The sequence below is a fragment of the Equus caballus genome, chromosome 11, assembly GCF_041296265.1.
Source record: "Equus caballus isolate H_3958 breed thoroughbred chromosome 11, TB-T2T, whole genome shotgun sequence".
NCBI lineage: Eukaryota > Metazoa > Chordata > Mammalia > Perissodactyla > Equidae > Equus > Equus caballus.
Genome location: NC_091694.1, coordinates 34491420 through 34516780, shown reverse-complemented (window position 1 = coordinate 34516780; position 25361 = coordinate 34491420). Strand labels below are relative to the sequence as shown.

At 32.1% G+C, this 25361-nt stretch overlaps 1 protein-coding gene across 2 annotated transcripts in view; it reads right to left on the bottom strand.

Moving 5' to 3' along the window:
• Window positions 1-25361, bottom strand: part of BRIP1 (BRCA1 interacting DNA helicase 1) — a 185914-nt gene that overhangs the window by 92077 nt on the left and 68476 nt on the right. For both annotated transcript variants that reach the window (XM_023652939.2, XM_070227532.1), the window contains exons 10-14: window positions 24474-24606; window positions 17848-17999; window positions 15305-15470; window positions 15047-15187; window positions 9640-9801 (exon numbers count right to left, since the gene is read on the bottom strand). In XM_023652939.2, the coding sequence (XP_023508707.2) occupies window positions 9640-9801; window positions 15047-15187; window positions 15305-15470; window positions 17848-17999; window positions 24474-24606 (754 nt within the window). The remainder of the gene's footprint in view (window positions 1-9639; window positions 9802-15046; window positions 15188-15304; window positions 15471-17847; window positions 18000-24473; window positions 24607-25361) is intronic.

Genomic DNA, 25361 nt, shown 5'->3' with positions numbered 1-25361 from the left:
TCCTGAAAAGACTGCCACTTCTCCATTAAACTCGCTTGGTATCTTTGTCAAAAGTCAATTGACCATATACATGTGGATCTACTTCTGGACTCTATTTTGTTCCACTGATATATATGTCTATTCTTCTATCCATACCCAACTATCTTGATTTCTGTAGCTTTACAGTAAATCTTGAAAACAGGTATTTAAGACTGCCAACTTTTCTAAACTTTTTAAACATCTAAGTTATTTGCATTGTTGTGTGAATTATAGAATCACGTCAATTTATTTTTTTAAAAAGCCTATTGGAATTTTTACTAAGATTGGCTTGAATGTGTAGATCAATTTCAGGAAAATAGACACCTTAACAATACTGAGACTTCCAACTCAAGAACATGGTATCTCTTTATATTTATATAGATTTTATATATAAGCTTTAATTTCTCTCAGCAAAGTTTTGTACTTTTTAGCGTTCAGGTCATGCACATCATGCATATAATTTCATGCTTTTTAAATCTTATTTTAACTGGTATTGTTTTACACTTCATTTTCTAATAGTTCACTACTATCATAAACATACAATCTGCTCATGATATTGCCTTTCTCTAGACTGAGAACTTGCTACATTTAGTTGTCATTTCTCATAGCTTTTTTGGTAGACTCCTTAGGATGGTCTGAGTACACAATCAATGTCTGAGGAAAACCAGTTTAACTTCTTTTCAAATCTTTATAATTTTTACTTCTTTTTCTAGCCTTACTGCACTAGATACTGTATAGTTTTGAATAGAAGTAGTAAGAATGGACAGCTGTACCTTGTTTCTGAAAGCAGGCAAAAAAAGCATTCAATCTTACAACCTTAAACAGGATGCTGTTAAGTTTTTCATAAATCCCCTTTATCAGGCTGTTTTTTGTTTACTGAGTTTATATCATAAATTGGCATTAAATTTTGTAAAATGCTTTATCTGTAATTTTTTAGATAAATGTGGTTTTACTAATTTATTCTGTTGATGTGGTGACTTATACTTGTTGATTTTTGAAGACGAACTATTATTGGCTTCCCGGGATAAATCCCAGTTGTCATGATGTATGATCCTTTTTATATTAATGGGTTGAACTTATCAATTTTTTGTTAATGACTTTTAGGCCCGTGTTGGTCTACAATTTTGTTTCCTTGTAATGTCCTTCTTTGGCTTTGGTATCAGAGTTATGCTTGCCTGATAAGGTGGGAAGTGCTCCTTTTTCCTCTGTTTTCTGAGCTTGTGTAGTATTGGTAATTTTTCTTTTCTTTTCTTTTTTTATAATATTGGTAAAAATTACTTAGAACTATAAGGAACTATAAGAAACATAATATACTTTCTTGATAGCATTCACCCATGAAGACATCTGAGCCTATACTTCTCCTTGTTAAAAGATTTTAATTAGTACTTAAATTTGTTCAACAGATATGTGATTTGACCTACCTGATTCTTATTCAGTCAATTTTAATAATCTGCGTTTTTCAAGGAATACGTCTAGGGATGGGCCCACTGGTGTAGTAGTTAAGCTGGTGTGCTCTGCTTTGGTGGCCCAGGGTTCATGCATGGGTTTAGATCCCGGGCATGGATCTACATACCACTCATCAAGCCATGCTGTGGTAGCGTCCCATATACAAAACAGAGGAAGATTGGCACAGATGTTTGTTCAGGGCCAATCTTCCTCAAGCAAATAGAGGAAGACTGGCAACAGATGTTGGCTCAGGGCCAATCTTCCTCACCAAAAAAAGAGAAATATATCTATTTCATACAAGTCGCTTAACTGCTTGGAATAAAATTGTTGAAAATATCCATTTATTATCTTTTTAATTCAACAAAATGTGTAATGATGTTACCTCTTAATTCCTAATATTGGTAACTTTTTTTTTTATCTTGACTGGTCTTGCTAGATTTTAAAAATTGTACAGTCTTTGGTTTCATTGATTTGTTTCTATTATTTGTTGGTGTTCTATTTTACTGATTTTTTTGTTCTTATTTCTTTTCTTCTATTTACTTTGTGTTTATTTTCCTCTTTTTATAGAAAAGGTGGAAATTTAAATTATGATTTTAAGATCTTTCTTATTTTCCTAATAAGCATTAAGCTATAAATTTCCCTCTAAGTATAACTTCAGCTGCACTGCATAAATTATGATATTTTCTATTTCCATTATCATTCAATTCAAATATTTCAAGAAATAATGGCTGAAAATCTCCCAAATGTGATGAAAGAAATGAATCTACAAATCCAAGAAGCTTAATGAATCCAATTAAGATAAATACAAAGTGACCCCCCACAAAGACACTTTATACTTAAATCATCGAAAGAAAAAGAACGAAAAAAAAAAAAAGCAAGCAAGAGAGAAGCAATTCATCACATACAAAGAATCATCAAAAAGATCATAAGCTCATTTCTCATCAGAAACCTTAGAGGTCAAAAAACACTGGGATGATATATTTAAAGTGCTAAAGAAAAAAATATCAACCAAGAATTCTATATCTGGCAAAACTTTCCTTCAAAAATGAGGGAGAAATTATGACCCTTTCAGATAAACAAAAGCTGAGACAGTTCATTACACTAGACCTGCCCTACAAGAAATGCAATGAGAGGAGTTCATTTTGAAATCAAAGGACACTAGAAAGTAACTTTAAACTGTATAACAATATAAAGATCTCCAGTAAAGGTAAATACATCAGCAAATATGAAGCCATTATTATTGAAATTTTGGTTTGTAACTCTATTTTTGAATTTTCTACAGGATTTAAAAGACAAATGCATAAAAAATTATCATAAATATATGTTATCGAGCAAACAGGTATAAAGAAATAGTTTATGATATCAAGAACATAAAGATGGGGACAGAGCTGTTTACAAGTGGAGTTTTTGTACACAAATGAAGTTTAGTTGGTATCAATTCAAATCAGACTGTTATAATTCTAGGATGTTAGAGGTAATCCCCATGGTAACCACAAAAGAAATATCTATGAAATATATACAAGAGAATGTGAGAAAGAAATCAAAATTAATAACTACAAAAAAATTAACTAAACACAAAAACAAGGCAGTGATGGAGGATATAAGGGACACACAAGTTATAAGACACACAGAAAACAAATAACAAAATGGCTAAGTCTTTTCTCATAATTTTTTACTTCAGATATAAATGGATTAAACTCTCCAATCAAAAGGCAGACATTATCAGAATGGATTAAAAAAAACATAGTCCAACTATATGTTGACTACAAGAGATTAACTTTAGCTCTAAAAATGTGAAGGTTGAAACTGAAAGGATGCAAAAAGATATTCCATGCAAATGGCAACCAAAAGAGAAGTAGGGTGCCATTACTAATATAGACAAAATAGACTTTAAGTCAAAAACTGTTACAAGGGACAACAGATACTATACATTGCTAAAAGGGTCAATTCATGAAGAACATATAACAACTGTAAACATACGTACACCAAAATCAGAGTCCCAAAATATGTGAAGCAAACAATGACAGAGTTGAAGGGAGAAACTGACAATTCTACAATAATAGTTGAGGACTTCAATACCCCACTTTCAATAATGAATAGAAATTGAACAGAGCTAAGTAAGAAAACAGAGTACTTGAACAACACTATAAATCAACTGGACCTAGTAGACACGTATAGAACACCACTCGGCAACAGCAGAACCACACATTTTTCCCAAATGCATATGAAACAATTTCCGGGAGAGATCACACGTTAGTCCACAAAACAAGACTTTATACATTTAAAAAGACTGTAATCATACAAAATATTTTTTCTGATCACAATGGAATAAAACTAGAAATCAATAACAGAAGGAAGGACTAGAAAATTCAAACTACAAGGGAATTAAATAACACTTTTTAAACAACCAATAGGTCAAAGAAGAAATCACAAGAGAAATCATAAAATATCTTGAGAAATGTGAAAATGAAAACACAACATAATGATGGAAATGCAAACAAAGTAGTGTTAAGAGAAATGACACACTTTAAAAGAGAAAGAACTCAAGTCAATAACCTAATTTTACACTTTAAGGAACTAGAAAAAGAAGAGAAAATTAAACCCAAAACTAGGAGAAGGAAGGAAATAATAAAGACTACAGAAGAGATAAAACAGAAAATAGAAGATAATAGACAAAATCAACAAAACCAAAAGTTGGTTCTTTGAAAAAAATCAACAAAAGTGACAAACTTTTAACCACAGTGACAAAGGAACAAAAAAGACTCAAATTACTAAAACTATAAAAGAAAGTGGGAACATCACCACCCATTTTACAGAAATAACGATTGATAAAGGAATATCATGAAAAATCATATGACACCAAATTGGAAAATCTAGATAAAATGAACCAATTTCCTAGAAATGATCTATGAAAACTGAATCATGAAGAAATAGAAAATCTGGATAGATTTAGAACTAGTAAGGAGATTCAATCAGCAATCAAAAAACTTCCAACAAAGAATATCCCTTGACAGGTAGCTTCACTGGTGAATTCTACCAAACATTTAAAGAATAATTAACAGCAATCCTACCCAAACTTTCCAAAAATTAAAGAGTAGAGAATACTTACTAACTTATTCTCTGAGGTTAGTATCATCCTGATAGCAAAGGCAGACAAAGATACTACAAGCAAAGACAACTACAGACCAATATCCCTTATAAATAGCGATGCAAAAATCCTCAACAAAATACTAGCAAACCACATTCAGCAACATAATAAAAAGATTATACACCATGACTAATTTATTCCCAAAATGCAAGAGTGATTCAACATACGAAAATCAATGAACGTAATACACAACATTAATAGCACGAAGGACCAAAAAATCACAAGATTATCTCAATTGATGCAGAACAACATCAATGACAAAAAACAACCAGTAAACTAGGAATAGAAGGAAACTTCCTCAACATGATAAGCAATACATGAAAAAGCCACAGCTATCACCCTTAGAAAAAGTCAAGGATGCTAGCTTGCCCTACTTCTATTCAACACAGTAGTGGAAATTCTAGCCAGAGTAATCAGGCAAAAAAAGAAACAAAAGACATCCAAATCGGAAAGGAAGAAGTAAACTGAACTCTGTTTGCAGATGATATGGTCTTCTAAATAGAATACCCTAAATTTTCAACAAAAAATTCTAGAGTAAATAAATTCAGCAAAGTTACAGGATACAAAATCAGTACACAAAAATCATTTCCATTTCCATACAGTAGCAACGAACTCCACAAAAAGGAAAGTAAGAAAACAATTCCATTTACAATACCATCAAAGAAAAAAATACTTAGGAATACATTTAACCAAGAAGATTTGTATCCTGAAAACTACTAAACACTGCTGAAAAAAATTAAAGAAGACACAAATAAATGGAAAGACATTCCATGTTAAGTGATTGGAATACTTAATATTATTAGGACAATAATACTACCAAAGCAAAATATAGATTCAATGCAATCCCTATCAAAATCCCAAAGATATTCTTTTGCAGAAAAAGAAAAACCCATTGTAAAATGCTCAAGCAATCTTGAGGAACTCCAAATAGCCCAAAACAATCTTGAAAAAAACAAAGTTGGAGCAGTGACACTTCCTGATTCCAAAACTTAGTGAAAACCTAAAATAATCAAAACAGTAATGGCAAAAGGACAGATGTATAGACCACAGGAATAGAATAGAAAGTCCAGAAATAATCCTTTGGTCAAGGGGTTTTCAACAAGGGAATCAAGATCATTTAATGGAGAAAAAAAGTGTCTTTTCAACAAATGGTGCTGGGAAAACTGGATATCCACACACACAAAACATGAAGTGGACCATATATTTATATATTACACACCATATATAAAAATTATCTCGAAATGGATCAAAGAACTAAATCTAACAGCTAAACTATTAAACCCTTAGAGAAAACACAGGGAAAATCTTCATGACATTGGATTTGGCAATGATTTCTTGGTTATGACAGAAAAAGTACAAATAACAAAAGAAAAAAGAGATAACTGAACTTCCTCAAAATTTCAAACTTTTGTGCATCAAAGGACACTAATAGAGTGAAAAAACTCATACAACGGGAGATAATATTTAAAAAGCATATATCTGATAAGGGATTAATATCTAGAATATATAAAGAACTCCTACAATTCAACAATAACAACAAAACAGACTCAAATATGAGGAAAGGATTTGAGTAGACATTTCTCAAAAGAAGATATACAAATGGCCAATAAGCACATGAAACATCACTAGCCATAACAGAGATACAAATCAAACAACAAGGAGATACCACTTCACATCCATTAGGACAGCTATTATCCAAAAAAACAGAAAATAACAAATATTCATAAGGATGTGGAGAAATGGAAACCTTTGTGCGTTGCTGATAGGAATCTAAAATTGTGCAGTTGCTGTGGAAAATAGCACGTCAGTTCCTCAAAAAGGTATACATAATTATCATAGGATCTAGCAATTCCATTTCTAGGTATATATCTAAAAGAATGGAAAGCAAGGGGTCAAATAGATATTTGTATGCCAATATCCAGAGCAGCATTATTCACAATAGCCAAAAGGTAGAAAGAACCCAGGTGACCATCAACAGATGAATGGATAAACAAAATGTGATATATATATATATAACGGACTATTATTCAGCCATAAGAAGGAATGAAATTCTGATACATGCTATAACATGGATGAACCTTGAAAACATTATGCTAAGGGAAATAAACCAGACACAAAATGTCAAATATTGAATGATTTCATTTATACAAGGTACCTAGAATAGACAAATTTTTATAGACAGAAAGCAGAATAGAGGTTACCAGGAACTGTGGTAGAGGGGCTACTATTTCATGGCTACAGAGCTCCTGTTTGGGATGATGAAAAGTCTAGAAATGAATAGTGGTTACGGTTGTAACTGCAAATATATTTAATGTGGCTAAACTGCACACTTAAAAATGGTTAAAATGATAAATTTTATGTTATACATATTTTACTACAATAAAAAAAGAAATAATAAATATCAAAGGAATAGCTCAAAGATTTGAGAAGCGTCTGAGGTGTGGAACTGGAAAGTGAGGAGAAGTGGGGCAGGAAACTGTTGTTTCTCATTATAATCAATATTATTATTTAATTATGTATAAGAACTAATTTGATAAATTAAACTTTTAAAGCTTCAAATAAAATTACAATAACTCAACAAATGAAAAACTGGAGAAGTTTTTTATGATATGTATTATGGATATGTATTATGATTTTATGATATGTATTATGTACATGTAATATATCACATGTATTAATTAATTAATTAATTAATACATGTGATATATTAAAAGTCCATTCAAATCAATTAAAAAGATAAATATAGTATAAACAGACAATAAACAAAATTTTTTTTAAATAAAACCCACAGAACAATCAATCTCACTACTAGTCAAATAAATAAATGAAAAAGAAAATACGTTTGAAAGCTTATTTTCTGTATCTTTTTTATCTTTTTTAGTTGAAAAGGTAGAAGTAGAGAAACAATCCATTCATTATTCCAATTTACAAATCTGCTAAAAAGTATATTTAACTGTTATAGTTTCTGTAGTCACACAACAATTTCAGTAACTATAAAACTAATACTGTGTTATATCTACTCCAAAAAATCAAATTAGGAGGTGATATTCCATTTATATTTAGAGTAATTACTTTCCTCCTATCAAGTGATATATTTCACCTCAATATACTAATAATTAGAATATATTTTTAAATTATCAAAACTGGCTAATGAAAAGTATATTGTGCGAGAACACTGGGACCAGAAGGTATAGCGCATTATTTAACAAATAGGTTGTTTTCTTTTCCACTGTAACTTTTTCATTGACAATTATATCATTGTCCATTTGAATAACTTTATATTAGATTTAGTTCTCCTCTATAAATACTAAGAAACAAATCACACTAAGCTTCTTCCTATCATATAAGGAACCATTCTGACCATGTCTTTGATGCCTAGCAAAAAATGAAATTGTTCATCTACTCAACTGGACATTTCCCGGCTTGCTTTTTGTGATTGTGATTGAAAAATATAAAAAGGTTTTATTAATGTGTTGAGATTTTGCTTTTCTTTAGTTTTAGGCTTAATTATTAGTTTTAACTGTTTGGTTATTAGTTACTAGTTATTAGTTATAACTGTTTGGTATAGATGTTCACACTGCAATAAATGCTTTCTATGAAGAATTTTTAAGATGTTTATGTTCATTTTATTTTTAGATATTCTTATAAAAAAACTATCTGATTAAATTTCTTCTGAAAGCAATTCTTTCAATTTATCTACAAGAGGACTAATTTACTGCATCTCTGGCTAACAAAGTATGTGTCTTAGTCCCATTCAGGCTGCTATAATAAATTACCCCAGACTGCGTAGCTCATACAAATAACAGAAATTTATTGCTTATAATTTTGGAGGCTGGAAAGTCCAAGATCAAGGCACCAGCATGGTCACGTTTGGTGAGGGCCCTCTTCATGGTTCTTAGGTGGCACCTTCTTGCTGTGCCCTCACGTGGTGGAAGGGACAAGGGATCTCTGGAGTCTCTTTTATAAGACACTAATCCTATTCATGAGGATTCTATCCTCATGACTTAAGCACCTCCAAAGGCCCCTCCTAATGTCATCATCTTTGGGGGTTTGGATTTCAACATACAAAGTTGGATAGACATATTCAGACCACAGCAGTATGTATATAGACAGAAAGACAGTAGTAGAGCCAAAAGTATCACTATTGTCATTCAGATATATCACTTACTTATGCTACTATCCTTACATATATAACTTCCTATGAAAAAAGAAAAGGGAATACTGCTTCTCTACATTGGAATTTAGCTTAGATTTTGATAAAACATGATATTACTCTCAGGAATATATGTGGTATTAATGCTTTGAATATTAGCAGGATTAAAATATACTATAACTCAGTTTAACCTGAGAAAATATTAAAAGTCAGAGTGATTATAAAAACAAGAAAAAAAATGTTTTCTTCTAGCCAAACACATGAAGCAAAAAGATGGGCGACAAAGTTTGACTTTAGATTTAGATTACTGAAACATTCAAAAATGCAATTTATGAAAATGAAAAGGAATGCTCCTTTTTCCTTCAGCTATGAAAATACCAAGCTGCCTCTAAGAATAAAAATCACAGGGGCCGGCCCCGTGGCCGAGTGGTTAAGTTCACGTGCTCTGCTGCAGGTAGCCCAGTGTTTTGTCTGTTCGAATCCTGGGTGCGGACATGGCACGGCTCATCGAGCCACGCTGAGGCGGCGTCCCACATACCACAGCTGGAAGGACCCGCAACTAAGAGTGTATAACTATGTACCGGAGAGCTTTAGGGAGAAAAAGGAAAAAAATAAAAATAAAATCTTAAAAAAAAAAAATCACACATAAATAGTCTTTGCATATAACTAACGTTGCTTGAAGACTTTAGCTTTTAGACTTTCAAGCAAAACAGTGATAGAACAATCAGGCAGTATCATAATCAATAAATAAGTACAACAATATATAATGTTCAGAAAACTATAATTCCCTTGTTGCTTCTGACCCCAGGAAGCCTATCATGGAAATCCCACATAATTTTTTTAAAGGCAAAAGAAACAATAAATATTCCCTTACCTTGTAAGATGGCAAGAAACACAAAATTCCTTGGCTAACAGTCTGGCACACAGATAACAAAAGTGCTCCCACTTCATCCTGGAACTCAAATGTTTCCGTGCGCTGGAAGGTAGCACAAAGATTCCGACCTTTGGGGCCTGACCCAATGGTGCCAACCCAAACCTAGAACATCAATATGTCAGTATTAGAGTTAAGTCTAAACTAAGCAGGCAAATTAGCATTTAGTTGGAAGCCTTAATTATGTGTATGTCAAAAGAAGGTCAAGCAACAAGTTTAGAGGAAATTTGTTTTTACACTTGATCTTAGCCAAAAGGCCGAGAAGCAATGAAATTTGTTTTTACGTTGTAGGGGTTTTTTCTATTACCTTTAATTAATTGTATATAGATTTAATCTATAGAAGTTTATTTTAGGCACACCACTGAATTCTTTTAGGATGAAAGCAAAAAGGGTTTTACTTATCTATTTCCTCAATACCTTTGCAAAATTAAGCATGTAACAAAATTTTGTTGCATGATGTGAATAAATAAAATCAATAAAGCAACAATGATTCCAAAATATTAGAGGTGAGGGCTGCTATGATCTGCTTTAGGTAAGTCTCTGAGGCTCAACTAGGACAGGAACTACTCTTTCACAAATTCACTGGTGCTCAAAGATCTATGGTCACAGAAAATCAGACCCACCAACTTTCACATATTTGTAATTCCTCTACAGTCATACAGATCTAGCCTCAGCGTAGTTAATTTGACTAAAAGAAAGAACAAACTTTACTAGTAATGTAAAGACAATATACAAACACCTCGGAGTACTGAAAAGTGTAATAGTCCTATATTTAAAAATGATGTATGAGATTGAGGTACATCTTGCAAGATGACATCTGACAGATACCAGTTTAACCAACTTTTAACCAAATGATCAACTAGTAATAAGACAACTGATATTCTGTGTTTCCTGATATGATGCAATGGAAAGTAACAATATCACCTATATAGTATTCTTACCAAACTGTTTAACCTGAATCTTATCATAAAGAAACAATCGGATAAATCCTGATTATAAGATATTCCTCAAGACAACTGGTGACTTGAATTCTTAAAAAGTGTCATGAAAGAAAAAAAAGGACAAGAAAACTGTTTCAAAGACTAAATGAAAACCAAATGCAATATATAATGCTTGACTAGATCCTGGATTAGGAATAACAAAAATAAACAGGTATAATGGGAATAACTGAAGAAATATAAATATCGATTCTATTGTATCAATATTAAATTTCTTGGGTATGATCATGGTATTGTGTTTATGTACTTGTTCTTATGAAAGACATGCCAAACTATTAAGGGCAAAGTGTCATGATGTCTACAAATTACTTTCTAATAGTTTATCCAAAAATGTGCATTTTGGATACACATACATACATACATAATGCAATTGTTTACGTTCTGCCACATTCCTCTTCTCTCTTTCTCTCATATATGCCTAAACTAGGCAGCCAAATTAACATTTAGTTATGAGCCTTAATTACATGTATGTCAAATGATCAAGCAACGAGTTTAAAGGAAATCTATATTGAAATTATTGGGTTTTTTTTCTATGCAAAATATTAACAATCAATGAATCTAGGTGAAGGGTATAAAGATGCTGCTCACTGCATTAATACTAATTTTTCTACTTTTCTGAAGTTTGTAATTTTTTAGAAAAAAGCTGGGGGAATCATAAAGTATCTCAACATAATAAAGGCCATATAGGACAAATCCACAGCCAATATCATACTCAACAGTGAAGAACTGAAAGCTGTTCCTCCAAGAAAAGGAACCAGACAAGGATATTCACTCTCGCCACTCTTATTCAACATACTATTGGAAGTCCTAGCCAGAGAAATAAAAGGGACCTAAGTTGGAAAAGAAGTAAAATTATTACTATTTGTGGATGACATGATTCTATATAAAGAAAACCCTAAGGAATCCACCAAAACCTATTAGAAATAATTAATGAATACAGTAAAGTTGTAGGGTACCAAATCAACTTACAAAAATCAGTTGCATTTCTATACACTAACAATGAACTAGCAGAAAGAGAAATCAAGAATAGAATCCCATTTACAGTTTCAACAAAAAAGAATAAAATACCTAGGAATAAATTTTAACTAAGGAGGTGAAAGACCTAAACGCCAAAAACTGTAAGACATTATTAAAAGAATTTGAAGAAAACATAAAGAAATGGAAAGATATTCCATGCTCACAGATTGGAAGAATAAACATAGTTTCAATGTCCATACTACTTAAAGCAATCTACAGATTGAATGCAATCCCAAGCAGAATCCCAATAACATTCTTCACAGAAACAGAACAAAAAATCCTAAAATTTATATTGAACAACAAAAGACCCTGAATAGCCAAAGCAATCCTGAGAAAAAAGAATAAAGCTGGAGGTATCACAATCCCTAACTTCAAAATATACTACAAAGCTATAGTAATCAAAACAGCATGATACTGCCACAAAAAGAGACATATAGATCAATGGAACAGAAACGAAAGCCCAAAAATAAAACCACACATCTATGGACAGGTAGTCTTCGAAGAGGAGCCAAGAACATAAAATGGAGAAAGGAAAGTCTCTTCAATAAATGGTGCTGGGCAAACTGGACAGCCACATGCAAAAGAATGAAAGTAAACCATTATCTTACACCATACACAAAAATTAACTCAAAATGGATTAAAGATTTGAGTGTAAGACCTGAAACCACAAAACTCCTAGAAGAAAATAGAGGCAATATGCTCTTTGACTTCCGTCTTAGCAGTATCTTTTTGAATATCATGTCTCCTCAGGCAAGAGAAACAAAAGAAAAAGGAAACACATGGGCTTACATCAAACTAAAAATCTTTTGCATGGCAAAGGAAACCATCAACAAAACAAAAAAACAACCCACCAACTGGAGAAAATATTAGCAAATCATGTATCTGACAAGGGGTTAATTTCCAAAATATATAAAGCACTCATATGACTCAACAAAAAAATGAAAACCTGATCAAAAAACAGGCAGAAGATGAGAACATTTTTCCAAAGAAGATATACAGATGGCCAACAGGCACATGAAAAGATGTCCAACATCACTAATTATTAAGGAAATGCAAATCAAAACTACAATGAGATATCACCTCACATCCATCAGAATGGTTATTATTAAAAGACAATAAATAAGTGTTGGAGAGGATATGGAGAAAAGGGAACCCTCACACACTGCTGGTGAGAATGCAAACTGTTGTAACCACTATGGAAAACAGCATGGACATTTGCCAAAAAATTAAAAATCGAAATACCATATGATCCAGCTATTCTACTTCTGGGCATTTATCCAAAGAACATGAAAACACTAATTCGAAATAGTGCACCCCTATGTTCACTGCAGCATTATTCACAATAGCCAAGACTTGGAAGCAACCTAAGTGCCCATTAAAAGATGAATGGATAAAGAAGATGTGGTATATATATACACAATGGAATACTACTCAGCCATAAAAAAGATGAAATCGTGCCATTCACAATCATAGATGGAACTTGAGGGTATTATGCTAAGTAAAATATGTCAGGTGGAGAAAGAAAAATACCATATGATTTCACTCATATGTGGAAGATAAACAAACACATACATACAGAAGACAGATTGGTTGTTACTGAAGTGGATGGGGGATGGGAGAAGGGAAGACAGTGGAAGAGGTAAAGAGATACATATGTATGGTGACAAAAGGAAACTAGACTTCTGGGGATAAACACTATGCAGTCTATACAGAAGCCGAAATACAATGATGTACACTCAAAATTTACATAATGTTATAAACCAATTTGACCTCAACAACAAAAAAAATTGGGGAAATCAACAAATGAATGTACAAACAAAATATACATACATACATTGGAATATTACTCAGCCTTAAAAAGCAAGGAAATTCTGACTCGTTACAAGATTGATGAACCTTAAAGATATCATGCTAAGTGAAATAAGCTAATCAAAAAAAGAAAAACAGCTCATAAATCCACTTATATGAGGTATCTAGAGTAGTCAAATTTATGAAAAGAGAGAGTAGAATGGTGGTTACCAAGGGCTGGGAGGAGTGGGGAATGGAGAATTGTTGATTAACCAGAATAGAATTTCAGTTTTGCAAGATGGAGAAGTTCTCTAGGTTGGCTGCACAACCATATGAATATACTTAACAAGACTGAACAGTATACCTAAAAATGGTTAAGACGGTAAGTTTTAAATTATGTGTATTTTACTACAATTAAAATAAAAAACAAATTTTTAAAAGTTGGGGGAAAATATTCTAATATTCTAACAGAATTCAGCTAAACAACTAGCATACCATTACTATTATAATTCAATGACATTACAGGTTAAATGTGCTTTTATGCACTAGATTGAGAACACAGAACCTATAACACCATTCTTACAAGAAAATATATACTAAATTTACTAATAACTTCCCGTATTTATCTGAGTCTCTAAAGAAAGCAACTTGAAAATGTGGACTATATAGTTTTCCTTCACTATTGTTTATGGCAGTGTTTCTAAACAGGAGCACACTGGCATTCTGGAAAGCACAATTCTTTGTTACATAGGAGCTTAGCATTCAATGACCCCAGCTACTAAATGCCAATAGTCCTCCCAAGTAATTGTGAGAACCAAAAATGTCCCTACAAATACACCTTGGTTGAAAACCAGAGCTTTATAAAGAATTAGAACTATGTTAGGCACACAGGTGGTGTTTAGCATGTAGCTAACTGCTTTAAATTACTTCATAAAAAGAAACAGAAGGCAGATTGGCAAATGACAATTCAAAAGTTCCTAGGAAAACTAAAATAACATTTATATGGTACTGTTACGAAAAATTAAAATCTTAACTCTCCTTACTCTTAAGGACTCATAAGAGTACTTCTACATCATCTCAGATATTCAAACGTTTGCTGAACACTTGCTAATTAATGCCAGGTATTACTCTAAGAGCAGTGGAAGAATGGGGATGTAAAAAGAAGAATAAGGATACACCATAGTCTAATGGAAAAGAGAAACACATGAACAAATAATTATACAGTAGGAAATATGGTAAAGAACTTGAATTTTTGTTTTGTTTTTAATTTTCATGAAAAAACTAAAACTTCCTTAGATAAGGAAATTGCAATACAGTCTTTGCATCCAAAGTGCATATTTTTACTCAATGGGTTGAAGCAATGCTGTTTAATAGCATTTCCTTTTGTTGATATTATCAAGTAGCTCACAGATTTTCTTTTATTCTAAAACTGAAATGTTGAATTTCCTATCAGGATCAATATGCTTGTACTTCAGGTGCATTCTAATTTGTTTATATAGAATTATATTGAGGTAAAAAGACTGAGAGACTTAAAAAAAAAAACTAACCTGTGAGTTATTAATGACATGATTAGCCTCCATTTGGATAGTAAATGTAACACCAAGTTCTGATGAAAAGGATTTCATTGGTGATAATGTCCCAGATGTTAAAACAATCGTCCAAACTTTGCCATTAATATCTGAAAAGGCCTAAAAGAAAACAACATTAGATACATAAAATTATCTTTAAAAGAGACAAATACATTTATTTAATTGTTGGTATTGAGTAAGAAGACAGAATTTTCATTTACAACATAATAAGCTTACCACGGCTGGATTTAAGCACCAAAAGTTTAGCACATGAACTGCAGTTTTCTGTCGTAAACGTTTCTTATTTTTTGGTAGAGCAAAGAACTCATTTTTATCTGAAGGATCAGTCTGATTTACCCAAGAGTAAGTCTGTTGAATAGCAACTTTATAATCATCTGCAAACCTAGATGTAAATAAAATGGCAATTAAACGGCAAAACTTTATAAAACATATGTCTCAGCTATATACAATATAAAAACTGATTATATTAAAACTAAATTGAGAGTCTTGGTATCTTCCCACTCAAAGATAACCTTCTCCCTAACCAGCAACCCCCACCACTAATTAAATTCAATAATTCTGATACAAAATACGCCATTAAATCTTAGAATCAAACCCCTCTTACACAGATTAGACATCACTAACTATCCACTCCTTACCACTTCCTATCCCTAAGTTCAAACACTGCGTAAATCATGGCAGAGCCAGAACTAAAATCCAGGCCTCCTAACTCCTAGGCCAGAGCTCTTTGCACTCTATGTTAAATCATTAGTTACGCAACAGATAACTGTATTATTGTTAAAGAAACTAAAAACTGAGTTACACTTTCTTGTTACATGAGAAAACAGAAAGATAATTTTTACTAAAAGTTTTAAAAATTTAGGAAAGTAATTATAAAATTGTTAAGTTCCTTTAAACTGTAGGTCTCAGTCTTCACCTACTTTTAAGGTACTGAAGCAGATGATCTCTGTGATCCCATGCAGCTTATAATTTCTTTCAATAGGCTTTCAAGAGGCTATAAATGCCTAGGCTTACGCAGAATAAGATGTGGTATTCTCTACTACATCCTCACCATAATATTGACTGTTAATTTCGCTCTTAGAGAGATCAGATCTCAAAGCTCAAGTCAGGGACTCTAAATCTGTTCACAGAATTTTTATAAAAAGACTGGGAGCTAAAAACTATAAAACTCCTAGAAGAAAACATAGGGGAAAATCTTCATGACATCAGATTTGGCCATGTGTTTTGAATATACCAAAAGCACCAAAAACAAAAGAAAACATAGATGAATTGGACTTGATCAAAATTTAAAAACTTTTGTACATCAAAGGACACTATCGAGTGAGCAGACAACCCACAGAATGGGAGAAAATATTTATAAAGCATATATCTGACATGGGATTAATATGCAGAATATACAAATAACTCCTACAACTCAATAACAATACCAACAACAACAAAAAAGCCAATTGAAAAATGGGCAAAAGACTTGAATAGACATTTCCTCAATGGAGACATACAAATGGACAAAAAGCACATGAAAAGATGTTCAGTATCTCTAACCATTAGAGAAGTCAATTAATCATTAAATCAAAACCACCAGGAGATACTACTTTATACCCCTGAGGATGGCTATTACCCAAAAAACAGAAAATAACAAGTACTGGCAATGATGTAAAGAAATTGAAACTCTTGCCCATAACTATGGGAACCTAAAATGTGCAGTTGCTGTGGAAAATAGTACGTTGGTTTCTCAAAAAGCTAAATACAGAATTATCATCTGATCCTGCAATTCCACTGCTAGTTATGTATCCAGAAGAAACTGAAAGCAGGGATTCGCAGTTACTTGTATATCAATGTTCAACTGCAGCATTATTCACAATAGGTAAAAGGTGGAAAAATTCTAAAGTCCAAGAACAAAAGAATGGATAAACAAAATGTGACATATACATACAACGAAATATTTTTCTGCCACAAAAAGGAATGACATTCTGATATGTTGCAACATGGATGAACCTTGAAAACATTATGCTAAGTGAAATAAGCCAGACACAAAACAACAAATGTTATATGATTCCACTTATACGAGATACCTGGAAAGTGCAAATCCATAGAGATACAAGTAGAATAGAGGTTATCAGAGGCTGTGTGGAAAGGGAAATGAGAGATATTGTTTCATGGGTAAAGAGTTCCTGTTGGGGATGATGAAAAAATTCTGGAAATGGATATTGATGATGGTTGCACAACAATGTGAATATACTTAATGCTACTGAAATATACACTTAAAAATGGTTAAAAGGGTAAATTTTATGCTATGTATATTTTACCACAATAAAAAAAAACACTAAAAAAAATTACTGGAACCAGGTAGTACTATAACTTAACAAGGGGTAGTATGCAGGGAGTTGACTGCTTTTCATTTTCCACATTTCCCTAAATAGAGGCTTTATACAAGAAGAAAGAAAGTTTCTGACACTGGAAGAAACATACCTAAAGTATACTTAAGAGAAAAAAATGCTTAAATTTAGTCCTAGAGGACTATAAATTTAATGCTGAATTAATTAAATGTATGTATTTACTGATTTAAATATTCATTTTCATTAATAAAAACTAATTTCAATTGATCTGAGTCTGTGTCAATAAGTAAGAGCAATACTTATACCACTTGTTTACGATTATCCCACGTACTCATAAAAATTAATATATGTTAAGCACATTCTAGCACCCAATAAAGCTAATATTTTTAAGAGGAAAAATACAGATCAGATATCTTCACTTACCTGCTATTTTGCCTAAAAAGATAGTCAAGCACCATAAAAAGTCCTTTGAGCATTATTTGAGTTGAAGCACTAATAATAGGTACTTCTCTTGACTCTTTACCATGAATTGGTAGGACTTTTTCTTCTTTTTGTAGGACAGCAGAAAAATGTCCCTATAAGAAATTACCATATTAAGTATACTGGGTGGGGGGAGACAAACTCCTCAAAACTATAATGAAACCCAAATGAAATACACATTAAAATTTTGGGCAAATATTAACACACAAGTGCTAAAATATGTTTTGGATTCCCATATATTCCGAAATTCTCTTCAGAGTAAATGACACTTTAATATTAAGTTATACATTTAGGAGGTCCATTACTTCTTCAGGCAATTAGGGTATTATACAGTGCCCTTCAAAAGTAATAAACTAGGGGCTGGCCCCGTGGTGTAGTGGTTAAGTTTGCGTGCTCCCCTTCAGCAGCCCGGGGTTTGTTGGTTCAGATCCCGGGTGCAGACCTACACACTGCTCATCAAGCCATGCTGTGTCAGCCACCCACTTATAAAACAGAGGAAGATTGGCACAGATGTTAGCTCAGGGTCAATCTTCCTCAGCAAAAAGAGGAGGATTGGCGGCAGATGTTAGCTCAGAGCTAATCTTCCTCAAAAAAAAAAGAAATAAATTAAGGAACTAAATAAAAATGTAACAAATGGTTTCTCCAGGTAGCTTAAAAGGGGTGCTAAGCCACCTAAATGAATTATTCCCTGAGTATGACTATATGACAAGCAAAACTAAAAGAATGACTCAAGGAAACAATATATGCTCAATACAAGATGTATGTTAACTGCCTTCTTAGTTTTTACATGGCTCCTAAGTTTTAATATGGATGGAAGTGTAGACATTAAGATAAAATTATAAGAAAAAAGAAAAGTATGTTTTCCCACATTATGAAAGAGAAACCTGAATATTGAAGCAATAAAAGATATTGGTGCCAACTTTGACGTTTGACAATAAAAGATGTGCTCAATGAAAATAAAGTCGGAAAACAGTTAAGAAAAACGACAGATAAATTTTAATATTCAGATATATTATGAAATAATATATGTCCATAAGAGTAAAATTAGTCTCCACTGAAAAACATTAAGGATACAAATAGAAATATTTTTCAAAAAGAAACAAAGAATGAAAAAGACGCTATGAACATGAAAAATCATTCAGTGGTACAAATTATTAATGAAAAACAAGTATTAAATTGTTCTTTTAAAAAATCAAGCCACCTCAGCAATACCTTCTATGAAGGCTACTATTTCTCTCCAACACTGGCAGAATACTGGCAATTTATTCTATAACACTACAGAACTGAACTACTGAAGGTGAGGCACTGTACTAAAAACGGAAGGACTGAATGAACTTCTGCATACTGAATCATGAGACTACTCCAAGGTCACTTCTGGCTAGGTTACCCAAACATTGACAGCTGGGCTTATAGATGAATAGAAAACCAAGAGAATGGGAAACACAGACACACAGATAATTATTACTTCACAGGAAACATAAAGTTAGATAAAAAAATCAATCAAGTAAGTTTCATGACATTACTATCACATGATGATATACACACTGAACATTAATATAATTGTATGGAGAGAATGGAGAGTGGAGAAAGGGAAAGAAGTAGAGAGGAAAAGTAGGAAGAGAGGGAGGGATGGAGAGAAGAAAAAAGAGAGAGTGTATGTGTAAAGGAGCTAAATCATCATCATATTTAATAGGAAGTCAATAGAGAACATCTAAATTGAAAACTCAAAAGTAGCTGAACCCATATGTTATTCAGCAAATTGGGGTTAAATAACAGAAGAAACCACTATAAAAGTTAAAAGTGCCACTGGGAAATGAAAATTGGGATTGAGAAGGAGAGGGACAGATGAATGCTTTTCTTGATAATACTAATTGACTCTTTAAATTATGTACATATGTTACTCTGGTAAAAATTAAATTCTAAAAAATTTAATAATCACAATGATGAATTTCTTAAATAACTAGGATTAGAGGAAATTTCCTTAACCTAGTAAAAATAATAACAAAAATCCTAAAGCACCCATAGAATAAGAAAAAGAATTTGCAAATCAAATATCCAATAAAGTGCTAATATCCAGAATATATAAAGAACTCTTTGAGATACCACTTCACTCCCCCTAGGAAGACTGTAATAAAAAAGAGACACTAACAAGTGTTGGCGAGGATGTGGAAGAAATTAGAACTCTCATAAATTGTTGATGGCATTGCAAAATGGTGCAGCCCCTTTGGAAAACAATTTGGCAGTTCCTCAAAAAATTAAACACTGAGTTACCATATGGCCCAGCGATTCCACTCCTAACTAAATACTCATGAGAACTGAAAATATATGTCCACACAAAAATTTGTACATGAAAAGTCATTGTACCGTTATTTGCAATAGCCAAAAAGTAGAAACAATCCAAATACATCAACTGATAATGGATAAACAAAATGCAGTATATTCATACAATGGAATATGTTTTGTTAATAAAAAGGAATGAAGTGCTACATACTACAACATAGATGGACATTGAAAACATTATGCAAAGTAAAGAAGCCAGTCATAAAAGATTACATGCTGAGTTTCCATTTATATACAACATCCAGAATACGCAGATTCACTGAAATAGAAAGTAGAACAGTGCTTTCCAAGAGCTTAGGGAGAAGGAAATGGGGGAAACAGGTACAAAGTTTCTTTCTGAGGTAATGAAAATGTTTCAAAATTAGATACTAGTGATGGTTGCACAACTGACTATACTAAAAACCACTGAATACTTTCAAATAGCGAATTTTACGGCATGTGAATTATATCTCAATCAAGCTCCTAATAAAAAATAAAAATAATGAATTTTTTTTAAGTACAGTAGACATATTACTAAATAGCATAACACTAGTGGTATAGTTCTTCTAAAGTAAACAATTTAAGACTAGGATTTTTTTTCACTGCCTGTGATGAACAACAGTGGAAGTTTAAGCTAACAAAGTAAGAAACAAATAAACTGTGAAGGAATTGGAAAGAGAGAAAATAGTCCTTACTCATAGACAGCACGATTATCTACATAGAAAATTTAAGAATCTATAGACAAACCTATAAGGGAGTTCAGCAAAGTGGTTGATTACAAGATAAATAAATAAAAATCAACTACCATTCTTATACACCAATAATAATTTTAAAATGCAATTCTTTTAAATATACCACTTGAAAAAGAAACAGAAACTTTAACTTACTCAGGAATAAATCTAACCAAAAGCACCTAAGACTTTTAAAAATAAAATTATAAAATTTTATTGGAAGATATAGAGGAAGAGATAACAAATGAAGAATTATATCTTGCTCATGAATGGAAAAACTCCATATTGTAAGTATGTCAATTCTTTCTAAATTAATCCATTAATGCAATGCAATTCCAATCAAAAATCAGATATGTGGTAGACTGGTATTGAAAATCAGAGGGAAATGGATGGACTATTTAGAAATTCACTGTTCACACAGGAAATAAAATAGATTCCCTACCTTATAACATAAACAAAAATGAATCACAAGCTGATTAAAAATCTTTATTAAAAAAAACTTAACATTTTTAGAAGAAAACATAGCACAGGAAAGATTGCTTAAACTTAACTCCAATACTACAATTCATAAAGGAAAAAACACTGATGAATTTGAATACACTAAAATAAAAAAAATTTGGAAAACATACACCATGAATAGACAAACCATAGAATAATATACATGCAATGCAATAAGCAACAAAGAATTAGTATTTAGAATACATAAAGGAAATAATGAGAGATATACACAAAGATATTTTCAAGAATGTTCATATCAGAATTGTTTCTTATTTTGGGAAAACTAGCAACAAGCTATATTTCAAATGCCACATTAATCAAATAATTTAGAATATGTGCACTCACAAGAAAGCTACACCACAACTAAAAATCTTGTGAAAGAATCTTTATTAAAATAGAAGAGTACTCATAATATATTGTTAAATGAAAAGAGACTACAAAAAAACATGTATCATATCAGAAATATATTTGTCAATTGAATATATGCATAGAAGGTATAAAAAGATATAAAGCCAAAAGTTAATAAGGATTATCCTTAAGTTTATTACTCTTTTTTCTTTGTGTCTTTCTATATTTTCCAAGTTTTTTCCTGTGACATACATTTTATTTGTAATTTTTTATTAGAGTATAATATATAGAGTACACCAATCTTAAGTGCACAGCTCACTAAACACACACATACACCTATGTAACTAACACTCAATCAGGATACAAAACATTCCTCAAATCCCAGTTGGTTCCCATTTGCCCCTTCTCAGCCCAAATTGCTCCATACCCCTGCACAGTAGTAACCAGCATTCTGACATCTATTAGTATAATTATTTTCATCTTTCTTAAATTTCATGAAAATGAAATTATACAGTTCGTACTCTTTTGTGTCTAGTTTCTTTTACTCAACATTATGTCTGTAAGATTCATTCATATGGTTGTGGTGGCAGTGGTTCATTTTTTAAACTGCTGTGCAGTATTCCACTATATGAATTTCCCACGATTTATTTATCCATTTTCCTGTTGATATGAATAATTTTTTTTTTTCTTTTTCTCCCCAAAGCCCCCCGGTACATAGTTGTATATTCTTCGTTGTGGGTCCTTCCAGTTGTAGCATGTGGGACGCTGCCTCAGCGTGGTTTGATGAGCAGTGCCATGTCCATGCCCAGGATTTGAACCAACAAAACACTGAACCGCCTGCAGCGGAGCACGCAAACTTAACCACTCGGCCACAGGGCCAGCCCCATATGAATAATTTTTAAAATGCAAAAGATTTATGCATGAAAAGATGTCACAAAGTGGAAAAATACTTATGATATCACATTGCTTTTTTTAAATGTAGGGCAAAAATTATAAATATAGTCTGATTAAAATATATTTTGAGTACTCATATGCCCAGAATGCTAGTGGTGATGTTAGCAATAGTTATCTTTTTTGGTTCAACAACCTCTTTATATCTATATGAGGAAAACTACAAAACTATGATAAAAGAAATCAAAGAAGATCTACATAAATGGAGAGATACTCCATGTTCATAGATAGGAAGACTCAATATTGTTCAGATACCAGCTCTTCCCAGCTTGATCTATAGATTCAATGCAATCCCAATCAAAATCCCAGCAGGTTATTTTGTGGATACTAACAAACTGATTCTAAAGTTATATAGAAAGACAAAAGACCCAGAATAGCCAACACAATATTGAAGAACAAAATCAGAGGACTGATACAACCCAGCTTCAAGACTTAGTATAAAGCGACAGCAATCAAGACAGTGGTATTAGTGAAGGAACAGACAAATTGATCAATGGAAAAGAACAGAGAGCCCAGAAATAGACCCACACAAATACAGTCAACTGATCTTTGACAAAGCAGCAAAGACAATCCAACGGAGAAATGATGGTCTTTTCAAAAAATTGTGATAGAATAATTGGACATCCACATGCAAAGAAATCAGTCCAGACACAGACCTTATACCCGTCACAAAAATTAACTCAAAATGGATTACAGATCTAAATATAAAACACAAAACTATAAAACTTCTAGAAGACAGGAGAAAATCTAGGTGACTTCGGGTTTGGTGATGAGTTTTTAGATGCAACACCAAAAGCATGATCCATCAAAGAAAAAAATTGATAAGCTGAACTTTATTAAAACTAAAAACGTATGCTGTTAAAGGCACTGTTAATAGAAAGAAAAGACAAGCCACAGGCTGGGTGAATATGTTTGCAAACACCTATGTGATGAAGGACTTGTATACAAAATATACAAAGAACTCTTAAAACTCAACAATAAGAAAACAAACAACCCAACAGAAAAGTAAGCAAAAGATCTAAAAAGACACCTCACCAAATAAGATATGTAGATGTCAAATAGGCATGTGAAAAGAGGCTCCACATCCTATGTTAGACGGGGGGTGGGTGTACATGAGAACTCTGTCCTTTCTGCTCAATTTTTCTATAAACCTAAAACAACCACTCTAAAAAGTAGTCTATTAATTTAAATAAATAAATAAATAAATAAGAACAACAACAAAATTCTCATCTGCAAAAAGAAAGAACTCTTTGAAAATATAATATAAAGCATGAAGCCGTTATCCTGAAAAGTGTACAAAAGTACATATTCATAAAATTTTACATACAATTTCGTAAAGTTCATAGTATCCCAAAGACCATTTATGATCTCTATCCACCCAGGTTTATAACCTCTAAGTCAAGGAGAACAAAAGATGAATTTATCTTTTTATTTTCCAAATTTTTAACTTTTATAATTGACGAAATAAATTTACAACCTAAAAATATTGATTTCTTTTAGCTTTGAAGCAATTAATTCCTTAAAGCCTTATTTCCTTCAACTAATTAGTGCTACTTTTTCATCCATAATGTATGCCATCACTTAAAAATCATCAAACGTAGATAATAAAATTTTTAAACAATTAAATTCCTAACTTTATTTTTTTACTCTGGATTAATTTCTTTACCATTAAATAATTTCTAATTCACTAAATGAATTTCATAGGTGGAAAAAAAATCTTACCTGCAAAATGGGAAAAGTAGCAGTGGTGATGCCCATTTTGTGTAAATTTAAGAGCATTTCACTTCCACTCCATATTTTACAGGATGATTCATAATCCCTCTCCACAAGATGTTCAGAGTTTGCTTCTAACCAACTGGAATAAAATAAAACAATTCCATCAACCAGTAACAACCTTATGTGTACCATTTGAATAAAAGAGAACTATGATACATTGATCTGTATTCCTTGAAGCTCTTAGGTCACAAAAGTGGATCAATAAAGAAATCTTTTAAAAAGCATGCATGTCTCAAACTGCAAAATAAACATTTATATAGCTAAAAAGTAAGCTTTTATTCATAAAAGAGAAATACATGTGATTTCTCAATTGTGTTTTGTGGATTCGCACTATTTTACTTGATTGTCTCTCCAACTGAGAGCTTAGGAGCTTATTCCAAATGTACATAAAAGGAGATACAAAACAACCTAATAAAGAAATCAATGTTACACATTAACTCACAATGAGAATTACCAAAAAATACATAAATATATTCATTAATATATATACACATTTGTACATTCAATAAGTGCTTAAATGCCTATATTATGCCAGACGTTGGACACTGTATTATGCCAGGGTAGCGGAAATACAGCAGTAAATAAAATAGGCAAAGTCCTAATTCTTACGGAAATTATATTCTACTAAATGGAGAAAGAAACAAACTTAGAAACAAATACATGAACAAGAAAATATCAGGTGGTGACAAGTGATAGAATGAAAATGTTAGGTTAATATAATCTAATTGCTACTTCAATCTGAATGTCAAGGAAGCTCTCCCTGAGGTGACATTTATGCTAACAACTGAAAGCAAAAAGTACCAATCATGGGAAGATCAGAAAAAAAGAGTATTC